This window comes from Phascolarctos cinereus, unplaced genomic scaffold (genome assembly GCF_003287225.1).
Source record: "Phascolarctos cinereus isolate Bilbo 61053 unplaced genomic scaffold, phaCin_HiC Scaffold_3;HRSCAF=262, whole genome shotgun sequence".
Lineage (NCBI taxonomy): Eukaryota > Metazoa > Chordata > Mammalia > Diprotodontia > Phascolarctidae > Phascolarctos > Phascolarctos cinereus.
The window spans coordinates 148,262,384-148,285,499 of NW_027555736.1; the positions used below are offsets into that span (position 1 = coordinate 148,262,384).

At 43.5% G+C, this 23,116-nt stretch overlaps 1 protein-coding gene and 1 long non-coding RNA gene across 4 annotated transcripts; one reads left to right on the forward strand and one right to left on the reverse strand.

Annotated features, from left to right (window-relative positions):
* Positions 1 to 1,391: 1,391 nt before the first annotated feature.
* CALML4 (calmodulin like 4) lies at positions 1,392 to 16,847 on the reverse strand. 2 transcript variants are annotated; one of them, XM_020982538.2, is made up of 5 exons: positions 16,631 to 16,836; positions 16,452 to 16,482; positions 13,629 to 13,769; positions 9,046 to 9,234; positions 1,392 to 1,684 (listed from the first exon to the last, which is right to left on the reverse strand). In XM_020982538.2, the coding sequence occupies exons 1-5, from the start codon at positions 16,631 to 16,633 to the stop codon at positions 1,587 to 1,589; spliced, it is 462 nt and encodes a 153-aa protein (XP_020838197.1). In that variant the 5' UTR covers positions 16,634 to 16,836; the 3' UTR covers positions 1,392 to 1,586. The 2 variants fall into 2 exon arrangements, with proteins under 2 accessions (XP_020838197.1, XP_020838227.1); XM_020982568.2 differs by lacking the exon at positions 13,629 to 13,769 and having other exon boundaries at positions 16,631 to 16,847.
* On the forward strand, positions 15,159 to 21,221 carry LOC144456313 (uncharacterized). Of its 2 annotated transcripts, XR_013485343.1 has the most exons (4): positions 15,159 to 15,327; positions 15,775 to 15,909; positions 17,537 to 17,622; positions 19,484 to 21,221. It is a non-coding gene; the product is annotated as an uncharacterized LOC144456313 (long non-coding RNA). The 2 variants fall into 2 exon arrangements; XR_013485342.1 differs by having other exon boundaries at positions 17,537 to 21,221.
* Positions 21,222 to 23,116: the final 1,895 nt, after the last annotated feature.

A 23,116-nucleotide genomic window follows, 5' to 3' on the forward strand; every position in this document is an offset into this window, starting at 1 on the left:
CACGGAACAAAGGAGTTCACCAAGACAAGGCCTTGGGATGCCCATATTTATGGAGTAAAAATTAAAAGGTAACTCCACAAAGAGATCTGGCATCCAGATAGATAGGAGACAGCAAGTTGTGGATGCCAAGTGGGGGAAAAGTACTCAGGAAGAGGCAAAATAGTGTCAGAAGCTCCAGAAAAATCAGAGACAATGAAGACTGAGGAAAGGTCAGAGTTTAACCACTGAGTTTATTAATAGCCCCCAAGTACTCTAGTTTCCACAGTTACGGTATTAGAAACCAGATAGCAGGAGTTGAGAAGTGTGGGTGGCAAGGAAGAACATGTACCTTACTGTCTTTACGGGTTCTGTCTGTGAAAGGGAGGAGAGAGAGCTTGAAATGACTGGGGTCCAGGGAAGGCTTTTTTTTTTTTTTGGTTAATAGAGAAGGTTATAACTAGTGGGTAAGGAGCTGTTAGCTAGAGAGAGATTGGAGAGTTGGAGAAATAAGCGATCCAAGGCACAAGCTCCCGAAGTAGGTTGTATCAAAGGCACGTTTAGTGGGGTTGTTAACAAAGAGAAGAGCTTATCAAGCTTTGAAGTATATAAGAGAAAGGAGCTCCACATCCTGGGTGATGAAAAATAAAAACAGTCAACCTCTTGGGGTTACAGATGAACCTCTCTAGGTAGTGAAATGATCAGTTTCCCTCAAAGCTCATGCTTCTAATAGTCGATAGTGTCAAGTGCTTTGAGTTTTTGTAAGTGTCAGAAAAAAAGTTTTTTTAAAGCTTGTGTAGGATGTCCATGGATTTCAGCATGTTCTATCTGTAGTGGAACCTTAGTACATCAACTTAATTATGACACTGTTTTCCTCTGCTTAGCTAGTAGATTTCCACATCAGTGACTACTTTTATGTGTATATGTATGTTGAGGAATATGCTGAAATTATGATACATAGGAAAGATAGAGACTGGAAATATGTGACTGACCCTGTGATGCAACATGAAACCTCACCAAGAGGTTTAACTTAATGCTGCAGTGGCAATGAATTTTTCTTTTCATTTAGAAGATAGTCACTGAGCTTTAAAGGTAGTGTTTGGTATTTAATTGTTCAGTTATTTTTCAGTTGTGTCTGACTCTTCATGACTTCACTTGGGGTTTTCTTGGCAATGATACTTGAGTGATTTGTCACTTTCTTTTCCATCTCATTTTACAGATGAGGAAACCGAGGCAAACAGGGTTAAGTGATTTGCTTAACAAGGTCACACAGCTATTAAATGTCTAAGGCCACATTTGAGCTCAAGGAGAAGAGTCTTCTTCCTTCCAGGCCCAGCACTCTATCAACTTCTCCACCTCATTCCCGTTTTGGTCTTTAATTAGATGGCCTCATTTAAGTGGACTCAAGGTCATGGCACAGTTAAAATAATTTTATTTGTATCATTACAGAGAAGTCCTTGTGTCTGCAGCAGGGACATAAGGTAGTACTCTACGTATGACACTACCATTCCCCTTAACGTAAAAGGGATAGGTTTTATAAAAATCCAATCGAGTGTCAGAAGTTTTCAGATTTAAAAAATGACTCTTCCTTGTATCCATAGATATCCAGTTCAGTAATCTGGTGCAGGAAGGGTGATCATTTGGATAAATTCATTGTATTTCACTTTGCCGTCTGGTCCAATATTAGCTTCTCTCAGTAGATCATCCACTAGAATGAATCACATTAATTTCTGAGTTCAGTTTCACTGGTGTTTTTATGCATCACATTATGCCCTTTTCAGAAACTGAGATTCCCCCCAAAATCTTTTCCGTTATATTAGAATACCCATGGGCAGATAGTATTTCCATACATTGAAGGAAGCGAGACCTTAAGTAGAAAATTAGACAAGAGGAGTGTTTGGTCACATCCTACGCCCTGGGAGCTCAGTCAATTCTTCCTCTGCCCTCACTGAATACAGCTTTGACTTTTGCCAACCTTAAATGGTTTTAATCTGACTTTAGACTATTTCCTGAGACTTTCTAAGGATTTGGGAAAATAAGGAGGAAGGAAGAGGAAGAAACCATTATGTTCTTCATCCTTTATTTGAAAAAACCAGTTTGAACCACCATTTTTAATTCAGGATTGGCGCAGTCTCTTCAGGATTCCCTGGCTTTGGGATTGAGTTTAATTTAACAGACATGTATCAAATACCTACTATGTCTCTGTCCCTAAGCTAGAATCATATTGACCTTGATGTAGACAGTGTGAGGGCAAAAAAATGCTTCTTTCTCTTCTCATTATTCCACAATAACAATAGGAATTAGCACTGGGTTATATTTCCTTTTATAATCTTTCCTCTTTTTTTAAATGAGAATATTGGAACTGTAATGAATCTGCTATTTACAAGCCACAAACACAAAACTAATTGTTCTAAGGTGGTTTTTTTTTTAATTCTTGTTTCCAGTGTTTCTTCTGGTTCTACATGCCTGGGCAAAATATTGCTTTGTCCATGCAGACTCACCAGTATACCTTTTCACCCTATTAATACCATCTCTTCTAGAATATCAACTCAACTTAATCTTTTTTGACTTTTTTTCCTCATCCTTTCAGCTTTTGCTATAAGGCAGGGGTTCTTAACCTTTTTTTGTGTCATGAGCTCCTTTGGCAGTGTGGTGAAACCTATGGACCCCCTTCTCAGAATTATATGTTTAGATACATAAAATAGGTAGGAGAAGACAGGAAATCAATTACATTGAAATATAGTTACCAAAATATTATATAAGTTCATGGATCCCATATTAAATATTACATGAGGGCAACCTCTGTCCCCACCCTAGGTTGTTAAAGTTTAAGGTTTTATTCTGTACTTTTCAAAGGATTCAACTTACGAGAGTCAAATCAGGATATGAAAATTGTCACCTGCCATATTAAATTATCTGGAACAGAGACACTGTATACGCACATATTATTCAGGGCAGTTAGAAAATGTCCTGTGATTCTCTGTTCAGCCATTCTTCCCCGAAGTGTAATTATTATGCTCACTACCCAAGCTGGTATCTAGTAATAGTAGTTCTGGGTATTTTTAGGAAGTTGAGGAACTGTAATTTATCTTCTTCACCAAGAACTTTCCTATGAGACAGCCGGCTAGTTGGAAACATCCCAGCATGTCGTCCCTGAACATCAGATCCCTCTACTGCTAGGGGCTCTGAGTCACTTTCTAGCAAGATGAAGGCTGCCAGCAGGAGACTCCCTCATGCCCATTTTAATGGGAAACACGATTTTCCAGCATCGTGCCAGTGCCTGACGATAACCATCTGGGTAGAATTCGGGTCACTCTCAGTAATGGTTTCCTGTCCCTAACCTGAAGATTGGTAAAGAACCAAGATCCTGAAGTAGGCCAGTGCCAGGTCTTGGAAATGCCTTCAAGCCTGATTAACTACTCAAGATTTAAAAAGGGGAAAAAAAATCATTCTGCACCTAGATGGCCAGGGTCTGATGTCCTTTCTGCCTCGAGGCAGGAGGAGATAAAATCGGTCTTCCTCTCCGTCCATTGGGAACACTACTGTTTTCTTTGCTGGCTAAACCAGTGATAGATGTTTGTGAGTTTGGTGACATGTGTTGTTTGCTTTAGCTACAGACCATTAAACACATGAATTAGGAGAATAACAGCGGCCTGCTTGCTAACTCCCCATATAATTTTGGAACAACCTATGATTTCACTGGTAGGATTATTCTTGAAGTCTCAGAGAGTCACTTAGGAACACTAAGAAGGAATATTGACTTGGCCACAGTCACACAGCCCTTATGTATGCAGCAAGTGAGACTTGAATCCAGATCCTGACTCCAAGACTGGATCTCCATCCGCAAGAATGCCTCGATAGTTGGCAGATAAAGGACCTAGGAGGGTTGCAGAACCTGGGAGAAAAAAAATCTAGGCACTGTGTCAGTTACTATCTTGGTGGTTACTGGATTGAAAAAGTTTGTCCTTAAAGCCTTTACTGTGATTTTAAACAATCTTGGGGATAAAAATAGCACACACCTAACTCACTGGATCCGGAGATTCATAGAATGGTATAGCTGTGATGGATGAGAGATCATCTAAGCCAGCTACCTTATTGTAGATGTGAGAAACAGAGAAAAGGAATTTTGCTAATTAATGGCAGAAGATGGGACTAGAATCCAGACCTCCTGACTCCAAAGTCCACCATGGTAATTCCTTTCTCAACAAAGAATATTAAAGAAAAGTTTGTGGCTATTCCCTAGAGAGAAAGGAAAAGGAAAGGAACAAGGATATATTCAGTATCTACTATGTGCCAGGCACCGTGCCAAGCACTTTGCAAATATTTATTTCATGGGATTCTCACAACAACCTTATGAGGTAGGGGCTATTATTATCATCTCTGCTTTACAGTTGAGAAAATGAGGCATACAGAAGTTAAATGACTTTTCCAAGGTCACACAGCTGGTTAGTGACAGATCTTCCTAATTCTAGGCCCAGTGGTCTATCCACTCCACCATTTTGGTTATTGAAAAGAATCATAGGATCATAAATTCAGAGCTGGATGGTACCATAAAGGCCACCTAGTGAATAGGAAAAATGGGCCCACAACGGGTTATGACTTGCCCAGCTAGAATCTGAGGAAGGATTTGAATATAGGTCTTTTTAACTCCCAAGTCCATCATGAACTGATTTTGGTGAGCCTCCCAAAAATTCTAAGTGATTGATGCTTCCAGCAGAAGGAACTGAGCATTTCACTACCTAGGGAAGTTTATTTAGACCCCAAGGTTTTAATTGTGTTCTTGACATTTCTCAACTCTTTCAGAAAATGTTCTGCCTCTAATTATTATTTGTGATAGGATAGCCCAAGAAACCTGATGTGACCACGGATTGCATTGAAAAGTGAAGAGAAATATGGTGTCCAGAGCCAGGGAAGTCACAGACCATTTTACTTCTGCCCTAGTTGGGCCATATCGAGAAGACTGTTCAGTTCTGAGAGCCATATTTTAGGAAGGACGTTGACCAAGGACATTGATCCAGGTGGATCAAGTCAAGAAGAGGAAAACCAGGATAGGGAAGGGTCTGAAAATTATACCATATGTTGGGAGGGGGAGACATGATAATCTTGTATCTTCAAGGACTTGAAGGTCTGTGCCCAGGGAAGAGAGTTCAAACTCACTCATTTGGTCCCAGAAGACAAAACCTGTGAGTAGGGGGTGGAAGCTCCCAAGAGGCTTCATATAAGGAAAAACTTACAGTCACCTTGCAAAGGTGAATTAGAAAGGTAGTGGGTTCTCCCCTCGCTAGAAGATTGCAAGGAGAGGACAGAGGGACTTTCTAACCCAGGAACCTCTGAGGTTCCTTCCAACCCTGATATTCTGTGGTATACAAAGCCCAAACTTGGAGAAAAATACCATAGGGATATTTCCTTCAAGTGTCAGATCATATTTGGCAAGGATAGGTCTTCTGGTTCCCAAGTTAGGAAATGTTCTAGAAAAGGCTTTTCATGTCAAGGAAGATCTTTCGTTTGCAGACCTCAGTGTTAAGAGACATTCACAAGGATGTTTGTTTATGATACCGTGGCACAGGTAAGCATTGGAGATGGAATGAGTCTTAGGCAACATCTGGACAGGGAGAGGTTTGTCGCCGGGTCCATTCTTCTTCCTCATCCTTCTTCCTTTCCATCACTAGAAGTCTTTGAGCAGAACGTGGGTGACTACTCTTTAGCAATATTGTAGAGGTGATTCTACTCCTAAATGGCTTGGTGGGAATAGATGACATCAGAGGTCCCTTCCAACTCTGAGATTCTATTAATTTTTATTCCGTTTTACTTGCCCATATCCAAACGCAAAACAAAACAAAACAAAAAACCCCACAAAATTCTCAAATCCAGTCCCTGGAAAAGTGATAAAAATTTTAAAGTGTGAGCCTACCTAGAAGTATTTTTTTATATTTCATGGGGGATTCATGAAGATATAGGAATCCCTCCCTGAAAAATTTGTAGATCCCAATCTAAATGACAAACATGTCTATCCCCTCTCCAATTCAGCCTTCAGAACACTGCCCAAATTATCTTTCTAATGCAGGTCTGAGCAGAAAATCCCCTTGCTCAAAAATCTCCCATGGTTCTTCATTGCCTGCAGGAATTAGAAGCTCCAACCTGCTATTCTTAGCCTTATTCATACTATTTTCCTTCTCTGCTATGTTCCAGCTAAAGCAGATAGAGTGTTGAGCCTGGAGTCGAAGACCTGAATTCAAATCTAGAGATAGACACTTACTAGCTGTGTAAGTCACTGAACCCTGTTTGCCTCAGTTTCTTCATCTGTCAAATGAGCTGGAGAAGGAAATGGCAAAGCACTCCAGTATCTCTGCCAAGAAAACCCCAAATGGGGTCATAAAGAGTCTGAAACAACTGAACAACAATAATAACTATGTTCCAGCTAATTCGGAGTAACCTCATCCCATCCTCTCTTGCCTTAATCAATTTGTGTGCCAGGAGTAGGGAACCTGTTCTCTGAAGTTTGGATTTAGTCAAAGGGTTGCATTTGAGGACCTAGAGGGCCACATGAGGCCTCAAGGCCCCCCACTCTTGGATACCATCACCTGTCCCTGGAACTGTCTCATTGTAGACCATTGCTTATTAAAAACCTTTTTCTTCCAAGCCCAGCTGAAGGACCACCCCACTCCCTGCATGAAGCCTTTCCTGATGCCTTACATATGAGTGTTTCCTTCCTTCTAACAAATCTGTCATATTCTTCTGTTCAACCACTCCTACATACATAGCAATTTTATCATAACCACTAGTGCATATGTCTTATTTCCCCTTCTAGAATGTAAACTGCTTGAGGGGAGGGATCCTGTTATTCTTTCATTTTGATACTTTTTTTTTTTAAATATTCTTTCATTTCAAGCATCTCACACTGGGCCTCATACATTTTCTTGATTGTCTGGACATATAATTTCCTCAGTGTAGGAAACACTGGATGAGAAAACCCCCTCTCCCAAGTTCAGATCCTCAATTGCTCTGCAGTTCATAGTCATGGGGGCCTGGGACACAGAGAGGTTAAGTAATCTGCTCAAAATCACACAGCTAGTTTGCTTCAGAGGCAAGATTTGACCTAAGACTTCTAGATTCACTGAGGCTGCCTGCCTCTCACCCAATAGCTAAAAAGTAGGTACTTTAAAAAAAAAAGGTCTTTGACTTAAATTGAATGTTTTTACTGTTGAGGTCTCTCTGACAAGTCAAGTCAAATCCACAATTATTTATTAAGCATCTGTTATTTGCCAAACATTGTGCTAAGTACTGAGGATATAAAGAAAGCCCCCTTCCCACTCCCCCCCAAAAAGGGTCTAGTTTAATTTTTTTTTTTAAGGAAAAAAAAGCAGGATCTATTTTGGGTAGCCAGTAGATTTCCCACCCACCCACCCTTTTCTGTTGCCTAGATTGGGCTTTCATTAAATATCAGCTGAATTTTCTGTAGGGGTCTGAAAGAAAAGGAATTAACCAATTAACCAGAAGGAAAATTACTCCCAGATTTCTGGCCTCAGGCTCTGGAATTTGGTTGTTACCTACGAAGAAATATGAAATGTTGAGAGTGATGTGGTCAGGTAATGCTATGAAGGGAAACCCAAGCTAAAACAGACTGAAAGGAAGCTGTATCCTTGAGTTACATACCCCACAGTTCCCCAGCGTCCAGATCATCCGAGGGGGAGGGAGGACAAATGGCCTGACCACCATGCTGGAGGGAGTGGGGGGGGGTGGGGAGATTCTAAGGACAGAACTCAAAAGTGGTTCATTCTGGAGCAAAGTCTTTGTCTGCGTAGAGGCATCGTGTTGGAGTCGGGCCCGAGAGGATCTGGTTTCTCAAATAAAAAGACAAGTTCTTAGGAGGCGGAAAGGTTGGCCGTGATTCTGTTGATTTGGAAGGGTTTCAACTGGAGTCCAATCCTCCTGTGCATTCCTGACATACTGTATTTCCCTGGAAATTGTGTGGGTGTCAGAACCAGATTACTTCTAGATATTTGCTTTTCTAGTTTTCAAGGACAAAGGTCAGAACAAGGAGGGGCCCAAGGAAAAGTCCTTGGTAGGTTTGGAAACTACCTTCCTTTGAAGGCTGGCTGACATTCTTGGAAGAGCAGATTTTCCTTAAATACTGACAGGGCCACTGAGTCTGACTGATGGATTTAAAACATTTCAAGGAAACCCCTAAATTTTTGCCCCTGCTTGGAATAAGTTAAATTTCTTATCCAAAATCAGCACTTAAAAAAAAGTTGTGTTTTAAATTCATAGAATTTTAGAGGTAGAAAGGTACCTCAGAGATCTTGGGGAATTCCTTTTATCAAGGGGATTTGTTTTGTGAAATTTGAATTCAGTCAAAGGGTGGCACTTGAGGACCTGGAGGGCCACGTGTGGCCTCAAGGCTGCAGGTTCCCCACCCCCGATCTAATCCAACTGCCTTAAGGGCAGCTAGGTGGTGAAGTGGATACAGGTTGGCCTGGAGTCAGGAAGGCTCATCTTCCTGAGTTCAAATCTAGCCTCAGGTACTGCCTAGCTGTGTGAAAGTGGGCAAGTCACTTCACCCTGTTGAGGAAAATGAGTTTCTTCATCTGTAAAAGGAGCTAGAGAAGGAAATGGCAAACCGCTCCAGTATCTTTGCCAAGAAAACCTCAAACGGGGTCACCAAGCGTTGGACATGAACAATGGTGGAAAGTGGGATGGTTTGGGAGCTAAGAGGACCTGGGTTCAAATTCTCCCTCTAAAACTTCCTACCTGTGTAGTACTTACCTGAGGTAAGTACCTTAAAATCTCTGGACCTCAGCTTCTATATCTGTTTTTAAAAAAAAATGAGGGGGCTACCCAACACGGACTCTCAAGAGCCCTTTTCGCTGTGAATCTGCGCTCCTATTCTAAGGAGATCATGGCTGAGGCACGGAGAAGATGCGGGGAGGACTTCAAGGCGTGCCTAGCAGCAGGCCGATCCTCTCACCTGGCTTAGCAGCTAATGGAGCGGCAGAAAGGAGCCCTTGTCCTCTTCAGCCCGTGTGACCTTGGGCGGGTCACTCGCCTTCGGCTGCCGCAGAGGCCCCTTACCTTCCTTGTCGGTCAGCCGCTCTCCCAGTCTGGTGAGCTTGGGTCTCAGCTCTTCCGCAGTGATGTAGCCCTTCTTCTCTTTATCAGTCATCAACATGGCCAACAGAATCTCTTTCTGCGGCGCTTCCTGCTGCATTTGTTTGTGCATGATGGTGAGGAAGGTGGAGAAATCCAGCTCTGCGCGTCTGTCTGCAAAGGCCAAAGCACAAGCGATAAGGAGCAGAGTTTTCTCCAAGAGACCTTAGAGTGGCTAATGGGGATTTACTCATCAAATCCATGTGAGCTCAGGACAAAAAAAGATTAAAACGAGGGGGACCTGCCTTTTTAATCTTTCTACAATTGCTTTCCCTATGGATTGGAGGAGGGGGCGATTAGGTGGCACAATGGATAAAGTGTCAGGCCCAGAGTCAGCAAAACCTGAGTTTAGGTCCGGCCTCAGACACCTACTGGCTGTGTGACCCTGGGCAAGTCACTTACCCCTGCTCGCTTTAGATTCCTCAGGTGTAAAATGTGCCAGAGAAGGAAACGGCAAACCACTCCAATATCTTTGCCAAGAAAACCCCAAATGGGGTCACAACGAGTCGGATGTGACTAAAACAACTTAACAACATAAATCGAAGGAAACATAGCACAGCAGGGCAACCCAGGACTTTCTACTTCCTAACTATGAGACTTTGGGCAAGTCATTTCTCTGCAATTGGGATTCCTCGTCGCAAAATGAGGGGATCCATAGTACATAGAGCCAGAAAGGACTTGTAGAGAACAAGTCCAATGTCCTTACTTTACACGTGGAGAAGCAATTTCCCAGATGTATTAAATGATTCTCCAAAGTCATCTAGGTAATGAATGAGCCAGAACTCAGAGCTGTAACTAGCAATTTTAGTGCCTAGAGCAAAGGGTATAAAGGTTGGTGGGAAGGGAGATGTCTCCAGGGATATGCCTGGGAAAGGAGGCACAGGGACAGCTAGGTGGCACCGCGCCTGGAGTCAGGAGAACCTAAATTCAAATCTGACCCCAGACACATAACACTTACTAGCAGTGTGACGCTGGGCAAGTCACTTACCCCAGTGGCCTCGCCAAAAAAAAAAAAGGAAGCACATCATAAGACTCCAGGAAACTGATGCTAAGAGATTGCAAGTACAGTTCATGGTATCTAAATTCTGATGCCTTGAAGCAAAGCTCTAGTTGCTCCACCCTAGTTACTGCCTAGACCAGAACCCAAACCTTCTTCAAATGCAGTGTTACTTCTACTACATGATGTCATCCTAAGGGTCGCTTCCCACACTAACATTCTGTGACTCTAAGATTTGCCTCAAGAGTCCTTCCATTTCATTCTCAGCTTTTATGTATGAGAGCTACTAACTCATTAGGCAGTGGGCTCAGAAGGGAGCACGTGAGAGAGCTGTGAGGGCTCCGGGATCATCAGAGACCCTGAGGCGTGATGAATGAAAACTGAATGTTCGGCAAACTTTGATTTCCTGTGAAAAGAAGACAAAACTCTGGAAAACAACAAGGACATAACCAACCATCTCTTGGAACCAGAAACCCCAAAACAAAAGCCAAAATTTAGAACCACTCCTCCCAGCATTTGGGGGTTTGGGATAAAACACTTTCCTTTATCTCTGACCTTGCCTGTGGTCCCCAGGCACCAAAAGCAAGCTTTCAGTTCAGGGCCAGTGACTGGTGACTTGGATCTCTCTCTCTCTCTCCTCTCCTTCTCTCTCTCTCTCTCTTTCTCTCTGTCTCTCTTCTGTCTCCTTTCTCTCTCTTCTCTCTCTTCTTCTCTCTCTCTCTCTCTCTCTCTCTCTCTCTCTCTCTCTCTCTCTGTCTCTGTTTTTCTCTGTCTCCTCTCTCTCCTTCTCTCTCTTCTGTCTCTCTTCTCTCTGTTTCTCTTTCCTCTCTCTCCTCTCTCTCTCTCTGTTTCTCTCCTCTGTCTCTCTTCTCTCTCTCTCTCTCTCTCTCTCTCTCTCTCTCTGTTTTTCTCTGTCTCTCTTCTCTCTTCTCTCTGTTTCTCTCTCTCCTCTCTCTCTCTCCTTCTCTCTCTCTCTGTTTCTCTCTGTCTCTTTTTGTCTCTTCTCTGTCTCTCTGTTTCTGTCTTTCTTTCTATCTCTGTGTTTATCTCTGTGTCTCTCTGTGTCTCTTCCTTTCTGTCTCTCTCTCTCTCTTTCTCTTATTTTGGTCATATACATCACTCCTGAGTTGCAGTTTTGAGGCATAGTTTCCTTTTCGGAGAGCCAGTTACAGAACTTGGAGTCAGGAATGCCCTGGGCTCAAATTCTGCATCTGAGACAGAGGGAATCTAGGCCTACATAATATTCTTCCTTCCCTTCCCAAGAAGCTAAAGCATTTGGAGTCAGAGGGCCTGGGTTTGAATCCCACCTCTAACATACACTACTTTTGTGACATTGGGCATGTCATTCCATCTTCCTCACTTGTAAAATTTGGAGAACTGATAACACGCAAGATCCCTTTTAGGACTAAATCTGCAACTTAGTAGATGTTTGACCACGGGCAAGTTATTTACCATCTCATCTATAAAATGAAGATAATATGCAGAGTACCTTTTTTCCAGGCTGTTATATGAGGCTCAAATGAGATAAAGTGTGAAAAGCACACACACTGCAGACTTTAATGGGGGAAAGAAGGAAACATTTATATACTGCCTATTATGTGCTAAGCGGTTTTTAAATAAATATTATCTCATTATTTTTATTTATTTATTTTTTAGGCAATTGGGGTTAAGTGACTTGCCCAGGGTCAAGTGTTTGGTCTGAGGCCAGATTTGAACTCAGGTCCTCCTGACTTCAGGGCCAGTGCTCTATCCACTGTGCCACCTAGCTGCCCCCTATATTATCTCATTATTATCCCCATTTTACAGGTGAGGAAGTTGAGGCAAACAGAAGGTAAAGTGACTTGCCAAGGGTCACACAGCTAGTGTCTGATGTCACATTTGAACTCAGGTCTTTTCTAGCATCAGACACAGAGTCCTATCCACTGCGCCACCTAGCTGCCCCAAGGCACATATACTGACTGAAGAATTAATACCTTCCTGCCTCCCTCACCCCAGTCACACATACACATCCTTCCCTCCAGTTTTTATAGGATTGTCTATGTGCTGTGCTTAACTCCTTCTAAATGCAAGCATTTCATGGATATGCTTTGGAAAGAGGCCCCTGGGACAGCTACGGCAGTGGCCCTGGTGTCAGGAGGACCTAAGTTCAAGTCCAACCTCAGACACTTTCTAGCTGTGTGACCCTAGGCAAATCACTTAACCCCAATTGCCTGGGATGGGGGGGGGCAGTATAAGAAAAGAAAGAAGCTCTTGTAAGAAATAATGAAAGGGTTGGTTTCAGAGAAACCTGGGAAGACTTGTATGAACTGAGGCAAAATGAAGTGAGCAGAATCAGGAGAACTATGTATACAATAACAAACAACCTGGAAAAGACAAACAACTTTGAATAACTTCAAAACTCTGATCAATGCAGTGACCATCCATGATTCCAGAGGACCTATGGGGAAACATGTTTCCCACCTCTGAACATAGAGGAAATGGATTCAATATGCAGAAAGAAACATCCATTATTGGATGCAGCTGATACAGGAATTTTTTTCTGCTTGACTATGCAGAGTCAAGAGTCTCTGTTTTTATTTTGATGGGGAGTGGGTGGGTGGAGTAGAAATGGGAAGGAGAGAAAATTAAATTTTATTAATTGAAAAAAATGTGAATACGAATAAACTAACAGAAGGTCATGGTTTCATATACAATCCTCTTTTTTGCTCTTTGTATATAGAAATGTTTATATTTGTCCATAATTGTTAAGTTCATAACAAAGAACATCAAGGGTTTTTGTTTTTGTTTTCTTTGATTGGGAGGGGGGAGTGAAGGTAGGAAGAAGAGAAAATTAAATTTTTGTTAATTGAAAAAATTTAATTACAAATTAAACTAAGAGAAGGTCATGGTTTCATATACAATCCTCTTTTTTGTTCTTCGTATATAGAAATGTTTATATTTGTCCTTAATTGTTAAATTTCTAAGTAAGAATACTTTAAAAAGAAAAGAGAAGCTTGGCCACAGGGGTTTTTTCCTCCTGGTTTGGCTTCTGGCTCCAGTCTTCATCTGACTGCTGTGCCCTGATCTCCTAAGGTCTAACCCTTTCCCCATGAAGCTTGAGTACAGATGTTCAGCAGTACATGGCTTCTATCATTTCTCCCACTGCCGTTCTCTGTCATGGGCGCGCGGGTTTGCTGTTTCTTTTATATCGCTCTCTTCCTGTTTCCCCGTAGGACTTTTGCGCTGGGGCGGGCGGCAGAGAGAGGGAGTTGTGAGGGGGACATAGTGGGAGGAAGGAAGGGCGTTGCTCAGGCCTGGAGTCGAGCCCCCCCTTCCCCAGCCTCTGTTTCTAGTTTTCCTCCTTCGCAGGCTGGTCCTGGTGGCCTACATTCTGCCACCTCCGTGGTCCTCCCACTGCACTGACTCAGCTTCCCCACCAGGCTGACAGCTGTGGATGCAGGCCTGATCCTGCTTCTTACTTAATAACCTCTGCTCAGCTCCCTCCTGAGCTTCCTGGCTCCAGCTGACTTACCTAGTTTATGATCCTGCAGGTGTCTTCCGACTTCTCCAGGGGTCGGGCTGGCCCCCAGGCATCGCATCACCACAATTAGGTCGTTAGCTTTTATTCTCCCCCTTTGTTCCTTGTCATAGAGGGAGAAGCATTCCTTGAACTCTGTTTCAGGAAAGGAGAAAAACAAAGGAAGGATTCCTTCATCCTTAGCAGGGGATGGGGGAAAAAAGCAAACAGGATTTATCCCATCATGCCCACAAAATGGGAGCTGATGCAACCCGGATGATGAAATACAACCCCCTAAAAACCACAGCTTTCCTAAAGGAAAATGACATCTGCTTCCTGGGAAGAACTTGGACTCAATTTGCTATCTGGCAACTGCAGGGTCCACATCCCTGCTTCCTCGGCTCGTAATGAGGGGCTGAGACTGAAATACTAACAATAGCATTTAGGTAGCACCTACTAGGGGTTACTGTGCTAAGTAACTACAATATTTGTTTTTGGGGACAGCTTGGTGGAGCAGTGGCTAGAACACAGGCCCTAAAGTCAGGAGGATGTAAGTTCAAATCCGGCCTGAGACTAGGCACTGGACATTTACTGCCTGTGTGACCCTGGGCAAGTCACTTAACACCATTGCCTAGGAAAAAACCAAAATGGTATTCGTTTTCATCTGCTCCTCACAACAACCCTGGGGAGGTGAGTGCTGTTATTATCACCATCTTGTAGTTGAGGAAACCAAGGCAGACAGCAGTTAAGTGACTTGGCTAAGGTCTCACAGCTAGTAAGTATGTGAGGGCAGTAAGTATCTGAACTCAAGTCCTCTTGAATCCAGGCCTGGCACTCTCCCTGGCCTTCCAGATCTAACATTTTATGAGGTTCCTTTTTGAGCTTGGAGTCCACTTGCTCTCACTGAGGAGAGAAATTCTTGCTTCACATTGTCTCCTATAGACTTGATGACGGCGATAGATTTCCTTTGTCTTCTCTTCCCCAGAGCAGGCCAATTCCAAATCCCCGAATCTTTGCTCCCAAGATCTCTTAGTCCCTGGACTCTTTCCTCCGGCTGTTCCACAATAATCTTAGGGATCCAAGCTTAACTGTCCCTCGGAGGTCCGGCCCAGCCCAGGTCCATCCTCTGACAGAGCCTGGCCCTGCGGGGAGCAAGCAACAGGCTGTGGGTGGGTTTGGGGGGGAGGCAGGGAAAAGAGAACCGAGCGTGGTGGCTACGAGGGAGCCGGAGGCCTCTTAATGTTTCCTAATTAATGAACTATGGAGTTCCTCAGCGTCGGAACATCCATCAGAGAGCCAAAGGATCTCTACTGGGGGAAAAAGCTTTTGAAACATTTATGTGCGTAGGGTTACAGTCCAGAATACTAATGAAAGGCAGGGTGGGCGGTGTTCAAAGTCAATTAGCTGCCTTTTCTGTAAACAGAGGAAAGTTGGGGTTAGGGGTGGGGAGCTGCTGCTCTGTCCACAGACTACCCCCATTGCGCAGGCTTTTGGCTCCGGATCGCGGGGGAGGAGTCGGCGAGGGTGAGGGAGAGAGGGCCGGGTACCACTTGGGATCAACAGAAGGCTAATTAGAGGAGACGCCTCTTGGGGAGCAGGGGGATGGGACTGAAGATTTTAAGTGGAACTTAACGAAATCGGACGTGACATCTTCATTTCCTGCCAGAGCCTAATTCGGTCTGAGGACGCTCGGCTCAGGGAGCAAGAATTAACGGTCTGAATTCCTGTCGCCCGCTGTCATGTTTGGTTGGGATGAGGAGGGAGATGGGCAGGCAGCCTGGTGGGGGTGGGGAGCAGAGCGTGGAGAGGTCGGAGCAGACACACGAACCTTTCCCCAGTCGGTGGGTGACGGAGGGAGGAGCTGTCCATTTACTCAGCCTCCTTTACAGCTTTGGTGTTTGGGGAGGGGAGGGGATGAGCGACCCCGGGCTGGGGAGCAGGATGACCTCTTGGAGGGATGTGGCAAAGAGCCTCTGATTCTCTTCCATCCATTTCTCCCTTGCACCCTCCCCCGCTTTGCCAAGATGAGAGAGGCAGGAAACGTACATTTGTTCCTCATTTCATTTGCTGAGGGGGTAAGCCCGTTTGAGAGACAGATCCTACCACAAAGAATTAGACCAGTGGTTGCTCTGTGACCTTGGACTTGTCACTTCCATTCTAGGCCTCAATTTCCTCATCTTTAAAAGAAAGAGAATTGGACCTCATGAGAGACCAAATAGAAAGAAGGAACCGCAGGCATCAAACTTCACTTGGACTCTCAACCTCCTTCATCTCGGCTGTACCGTGTATCCACCTGGTTCGTTAAAAAGAATATAAACCCAATAAAGCATCTTTCAACATTCTCCTCTCAAATCTCCTTGGCAGGTTAGGTAGGAAGTACTTTAGAAGAAGTCCGAGTAAAATCTAAGGACATTTGTCTTTCTTCCTTCCCTTCCTTTTCCCCTTCTCTGCCTCCTCCTCTTCCTCTTTTTTCTCTTCTTCCCCTTCTTCTTCCTCCTTTGTTTTCCAAATCAAACAACTCCCTTTCTTGACTCTCCATACTTTTTCCAGTCTTGCCTTCCTCAACGAACTCAACATTCCTTCCAGGGTTTGAGCGACTGTCCCAGGAGAGACCAGGAGGTCATTCAGGGGCCGATGCCCGGGCCTGCTACACTCCCAGCCCAGATTGTGGACCACCATCCCCCTTAGCTGCCGCTACCACCCCCACCCCAACCCCAGGACAAGAGCAGCTATAATCAATACAGCTAAACTCCTCAGAATGAGGCTTATTTTTACAATAACTGCTTCAAACTGGTAAATGTGTTTGATCCTGCTAATTAAAAAGCAAACTGTACATACCATTAATTTGATCCTGGGACAGAAATTTTGCCTGTAGCAGAGAGAGAGAGAGAGAGAGAGAGAGAGAGAGAGAGAGAGAGAGAGAGAGAGAGAGAGAGAAAAGTTAACAAGAAGAAATTATCCATAGCTACCCTTTCTAGTTTCATGCTGATCCCAACTAAAGCCCTCAGTTCACTCACCATTATTTCCACTGTTTGGGTCTGGAGCCGGCTACCTGGACTCTCAAGATTCCTTTTTCTTTGTTACTTCCTTTCTTGTTGATTCAGTGCTAAAGTCCAGCCAATGCCAACTTGGGGTGGAGAGGGATGGTAATAAATACCCAGCTGCCATAGCAACCAGGCTCCATCTGTACAGCGGGGTCGGATTCCAACTTTCAGCAGCAGCTGCCATGTCTGCCTAGTAAGGGGCCACAAATTAAAATAAAGTTTTCCAGGAAAATGGCTGAGAATGGGGGAGCTTGGCTGTGGAGTGGTCCTGCCACTCCTGGGTGGGTTCGGGCAAGGAGCAGTCACAGGAGCGGCAAGGAGTTCCTAAGAGGTCTATTGATCACTGAGGTCTCCAGAACCCCAAGGTGAGCCCTAATAATGGAATAACTTGGTCTAAGAGGTTGATGCCCCTAAGACCAATGGGGTCTCATGTTGGGCTTGTATGCCACTGCCAAACAGCCTAGCCCATGAGGTGCTGTCATCTCATGACAGGAGTTATTTTTTACATAATGCAAGTAATGGTCAGAGACTTGCTTTTTTAGCCAGAGAAATTCACCCTTTGACTGGGGCTGTATGAGGCTGTTTCATATTAAATTCTCCTTTTGTTTTCATTCTTCATCTAGGTTATATAACTCTCCAATAGTTAGTGGGCAGAGGGTAGGTACAGAGGGTCAGAATAAATGGAAAAAGTCCACAAATAATCCAAAACCACCCTTCTTAGGACATGCCCATTAACAGCAAAACAGGCAGTGAAGGACAGGAAGACAGGAGGGATTCCTTCATTTGCTCGGAGAAACGAAATGATCTGGATCAGCTCCAAACTGGCTAATAGCTCCCAAATGATCAACACTTGACTCTCTTTCCTTGTATCCTTGCTAGGAAGGGAGGCAATGTGCCACACCGAAGAGCAATGAACCTGGAGGCAGAGGCTCCAGCCCTGGCTGTCATTTACTCTGTGACCTTAAGTGAGTTACTTGACCTCTCTGGGCTTCATTCTCCATCTGTAAAATGAGGGGGTTGGGCTAGATGCTCCCTTCTAGCTTTCACATTGTGTGATTAATTCCTCTACTTGGTTCAGACATGGGGATCCTTGGGTGGGTGGAGGGGGAGACAGCAGGATGGGACAAAGGCTAAGTTAATTAAAACTAACCTATTGTTCAGTCATTTTTTGGTTGTGTCCAATTCTTCATGACTCCATTTGGAGTTTTCTTGAGAAAGATACTGCAGTGGTTTGCTATTTCTTTTTCCAGTGCATTTTACAGATAAGGAAACTGAGGCAAACAGGGTTAAGTGACTTTTCCAGAGTCACACAGCTAGTGTCTGTGGCCAGATTTGAACTTTTCTGGCTCTAGGCCTGGTGCTCTGTCCTCTGGCCACCTAGCTGCCCAGAGACTAACAAGTAAGGACTAATTAGTTAGGTTTAGTGTATTGGTAAGAAGGCCATGAATGGAAAAAACAGGGGAAGGCTTATACTGTCCTGTCTAAACTCACTGGCCCCTTAAAGGAGTTTGTATCTAAGATGGAATCTCCAGGGATGGGATTAAGAATAGGTGGAGATATGTATAAGCAGATTATACATCTTGAATTTCCCTGGAACAAATTTCTCAGTTCTGATTTCAGATAGTCTGTGCTTTTCACAAATTAGAAAAAAGATCATCCGACCTAATTTGGGGCTCAGAAAATACAGCCGCTTGAAAGGATGTGATCTGGGTTACTCAGTTCAATGTATTCTGGCCTAGAGTGGTGAATTGAAGCAATGCTGTGGAGCTGGGGGCTGATACCTTCATGAAGGAAATAGTAGACACAGCACTTGCTATACATCCTGACCCTGCCATCAGGTCAGGATGGATCAGATTCAATGCCAGCAAGCTCTTCCTCAGGATCTATTCTTTCTACCTGGTCCTCAGAACCCAGAGGGAGCTACTACCTAAGTAGCCCCACCGGCTGGGAAGGAACCATCTTCCTGTAAACTAGCCCAAACTTGAATTGTTGATGTCTCATCTGATTGCCCTGCTCCCCAGCTCTCCTGGCCCTACGACCTGTCATCCAGGCCCTTCCACTGGGTTCCCCTCACTTCCCTGTGTCATCCCAAGGAGCCTTCCTTACTAGAGGGCAGCAGTTTAGCATGGGGGTCTGAGCTTTGGCCCAAGTCTAGAGTCAGTCAGTCAATCAAACATTTCTTAAGTGCCTACTACGTGCCAGGTACTGTGCTAAGCCCTGGGAATACAAAGAGAAGAGAAAGACAGACCTTGCTCTCATTAGTTTATAGTCTGAGAGGGGATACAACAGGTAAAAAACTATATACATGATAGGGTAGTGAAGAAAAAAAAGAAATGTACACGATAACTTTGTTGTATATTTGAAAGGAATAGCAAGTTGTGCATAGTAGATTTGCAATTTCATGCGCAACCATCTTTTTTTAATTATACATAATATGTTATGGAAATGCTTGTTTTATTCCATAAGTTAAAAGTAAAATAAATAATAATTTTGTGTAATTAAAATAATTAATAATTTTTTTTTCAAAAAGATAAATAGGAAATAACAGAAGGAAGGCATGAGATTAGAATTTAGGGGGATGGGTTAAAACTTCCCACAGAAGGGATTTTTTTAGCTAGGACCTGAAGGAAGCCAGGGAAGCCCAGAGGCGAACCAGATCATTGTTCACTAAGAGGGACTGGGCGTGTTAACAGGGACTATCAGTAAACTGTCAGCTCTCTATTTAGACTAGTAAAGAAAATGGGGTGTGGGTGATCTAGAAGAGAAGCCGGAAGCCTTCTAATTAAGTTTTCTCTTATAGCAACAGGTAAATCTAATTTTGTTCAGCACAGGTGAGTATCAGGAGTTTGCCGTTTCTGGGCACACAGCAAAAGGCAGCAGAAGAAACAACAGCCCACTAACTTACATTTCATCATTTGCTGTTATCATGATAAGCCGTAGAGGGGCTGCGTGGCATAGTGCAGTAAGGTATGGTTCAAGTCTCACTCTCTGAAATATACTGGCTGTGTCATCCAGGGTAAGTTACTTAACCCTTCAGTCTCCCGGGGCGGTTTTCTAAGACGAAGTGGAAGAAGCAGATCTGCACCAGTAAAGGGGGTTGGGGAATTCCTTGTACCAGTGAAATTATAGGCGGTGGCCCATCCCCATCCCGGGGCTACACTCGGTACAGTCGTGGTTTATAAATCGAGGAAGCACAACATCTAGGGGGCTTATTTTACCCATCATGACCACGAGCCCAAAAGAAAAAGGAGGCTCCCCAGTGGGAAAATGTTACTGCTGTTTCTATTTGGGTATGGGGATCAGAGAAGGAACTAGGTACTGGCCAAAGTATGCATCACTTCCACAAACACTTATTAAGCACTTACTATATACAGAGAGGGCTCTAACATAGTGATGTGAGAAACTAGAGATAGAAAATCAGACATGAATTAGTCCTATCACGGAGTTTATATTCTTATAGGCATCCACTTAGAGAGCAAAATAATAATAATAATAATAATAATAATAATAATAGATCAAGCTTTAAATAGTGCTGTAAGTTTTTCAAAGTGCGTTGTACGTATTTCATTTGATCCCCACAACAGCCCTATGAAGTCGGTGCCGTTATTATCCCCATTTTACAGATAAGGAAACTAAGACTGAGACAAGTGACTTGCCCAGAGTCACAAAGTTAATGCCTGAGCAGGATTTGAACCCAGATCTTCCTAAGTCCAAGGCCAGCACTCCCTCCACCACACCACCTTACCACCTCAGGCAGGTGAGTACCCTGAGATAGGAGGGTATGCTTTAAAAAATTTAAATAAATGCACATTTATAAAAGTTACAGTGGATAGAATGATGGATGAGTTTGGGCACACAACAGGGTGCAAAGCCCATTTATGATGCAAGTTTTGTGATCCTGAGCAAGAAACTGAGCATACACGCAAAAATACATATATGCAATGTGTATATACCCATGTATGTGTATGTACATATTTGTATATACATGAATGTATACATATAAAGCTATCATGTTATATTTATAGTATATATTTACATTTTCTACATTTTTATACACATTTATTAAGCACCTACTATGTGCTAAGCAATGCAGTGGATAGAGGGCCTGGAGTCAGGAAGACCTGAGTTCAAATCTAGCCCCAGACAGGTGCTAGCTACGTGACTTTGGGCAAGTCACTAAGCTTGTTTGCCTCAGTTTCCTCATCTGTAAAAATAGCATCTACCTCTTAGGGTTGTTGTGAGGATCAAGTAAGGTAATATTTGTAAAGTGCATTGTAGATGCAGTGTAAATGCTAGCTTTTATTATTGTCTTGGAATGTCTCAATACCTTCTAAGGAAAAACTAGACTAACCTGCACAGTGGGCAGGATTAGGCCATTGCTTCTACCACAAAAGCTTTCCTCCATCCTCCTTGGACCCTACGTGGTACTTAGCTCCTCTCTGATGCATTTATTGTATATTGATGTCTATTACTGCTTTCCTTCCTAGTAGCCTGTAAGCTCCATGAAACCTGGGAAAAAGTGTTAAGACTTATTCCTCTCCAAAATAAAGCTTTGCATACAGTAGATGCCAGCTGTTTATGGTCTTCAACAGCGCTTACTGAAATGAGCTAATGGATACGAGTGTTTGAGAAGCATTGAGCTCATTAGTAATCTGGATTTCGAGAATTTGGGGTAGTAATGCCTCAAATTTAATTACAGTGTCTGACAGTTACTGTATTTGCGACCCTGGGCAAGTCATTGAACCACTGAGTCTGTTTTCTTGTCAGTCATTCAGTATTTATTAAGCACCTACTGTGTGCCAGGTACCATGCTGAACACTGGAGATACAAAGAAAGGCAAAGCTGGTCCCCGTTCTCTGCTACTGAGACTAGAAACAAATATGTACAAGCTATGTACAGGATAAACGGAAAATAATTAGCCAGTGGAAGGTACCACAAGGAAGAGGGGTTGGGAACGGCTTCCTGTAAAAGGACTGAAAGAATCCAGGGATTGCCACGAGGCTCAAATGGGATAAGGTATTAAGGTCAGTTATCCACCACTGGAAAGACTCTATTTGTGCACAGTTCATGAATGGTCATCCCAAGGCATGCTTCAGTCTGATTCCATTCACCTAAGGGTTGAATCCAACCTCTTTCCAATGGTCAGCATCAGTATCGATTTACTTTTCCCAGTTCTGTGTCTTTGCTTGTAATGTAGGACAGGTCTCAGGGACTCTTCCCAAGGCTACGGTCAGTGTTGGGTTGTGTAGAAGCTGTCTGTCACTTGTGCCTCCTTGTCCAATGATCTTTGGTGTTTGGAGGGGGTTCTATTACCCTTGAACAGTGGTCTCCGAAGTTTTTCAACCCATACCTTTATTAGTAAAAGGTGAGCACCTTCTCCCCTCCCCCAATCATGTGTGCGTGCTTACTTACAAATCACATAAACATTTATATATGTTGTAGACCTTATGCAAAATTAGAAAATTTAAAAGACTAAGATAAAAATGTATTTGGTTCTAAAATCAACAGATAACATGGTCAGATCTGTGCTTTAGAAAAATCAATTTAGCAATTGTGTGGAGCATAGATTGGAATCAGGAGAGCCTTGAAGCAGAGGCCACTTAGAAGGCTAGTGTGTGCACAGGCGATCAGGGCCTGAAGGCGGCTGTGAGAATAGAGAAAAGGAGGGCAGAGATGCTAGAAATGACAGGATCTGACAACTGGGTGGATACGTGGGGTGAGGGACAGAAAAGAGTTGAGGATGATGCTCACGTTGTAACTTGGTGACTAAAAGGATGGTGGTGTCCCTAACAGTAAAGGGAAACTTGGAAGAGGCACAGGTAGGATAACAGATGATGTAATGTGATCTAGGATGAAGATATCACTGTTCACTCTGTCCCAAACAGAATGGAGGCGGGCTGGGCTTTTACTAGCTGATCATCACCTGGAGCAGAAAGCAGCCCGCCTCTGACACCACACACATCTTCACTTCCTGCGATTGTTGATCACACACTTCTTGAGGTCAGGCCATGACCCCACTGGTTTTTTTCTTGAGAAAATTGTTTTTCAATGACCAGCTAGCTATTAGCAAAGTGAACCAGGAGTTGCTAGGACGGATGGGAGACCATGAGGTCAGCCTAGTCAGATGATTGTTGGAAGAATGGAAGTGGTTTCTGTAGAGGGCCTATCCCTTCACTCCTCCCCCTGCCCCACCCCCCCATATACCTACACTCACATCACTAAGACCTGAACTCTAGTCCTAGCTTTGTGATGTCTGGCAATAAGTACTTGAGCCTTATCTGCAAAATGGATTAGAAATATCACTTAGCTCATAGGGTGGTTGTGAGGATTGTGTTATTGAATAGTAAAGCATTTTACAAACCTTAATGCCTCACATTTACAACAGCACTTTGCTGTTGTATATGAAAAAGAATTTTGTTCAAAACAATCCAATTTTAAAGGTAAGAAATCATTAAGCTC

Coding starts and splice junctions, on each gene's coding strand:
- CALML4 (XM_020982538.2), bottom strand. Junction 13,770..16,451: donor GTCCCAGGATCAAATTAATG/GTATGTACAGTT, acceptor TTCCTGAAACAG/AGTTCAAGGAATGCTTCTCC. Junction 9,235..13,628: donor CCTGCAGGATCATAAACTAG/GTAAGTCAGCTG, acceptor TGGCCTTTGCAG/ACAGACGCGCAGAGCTGGAT.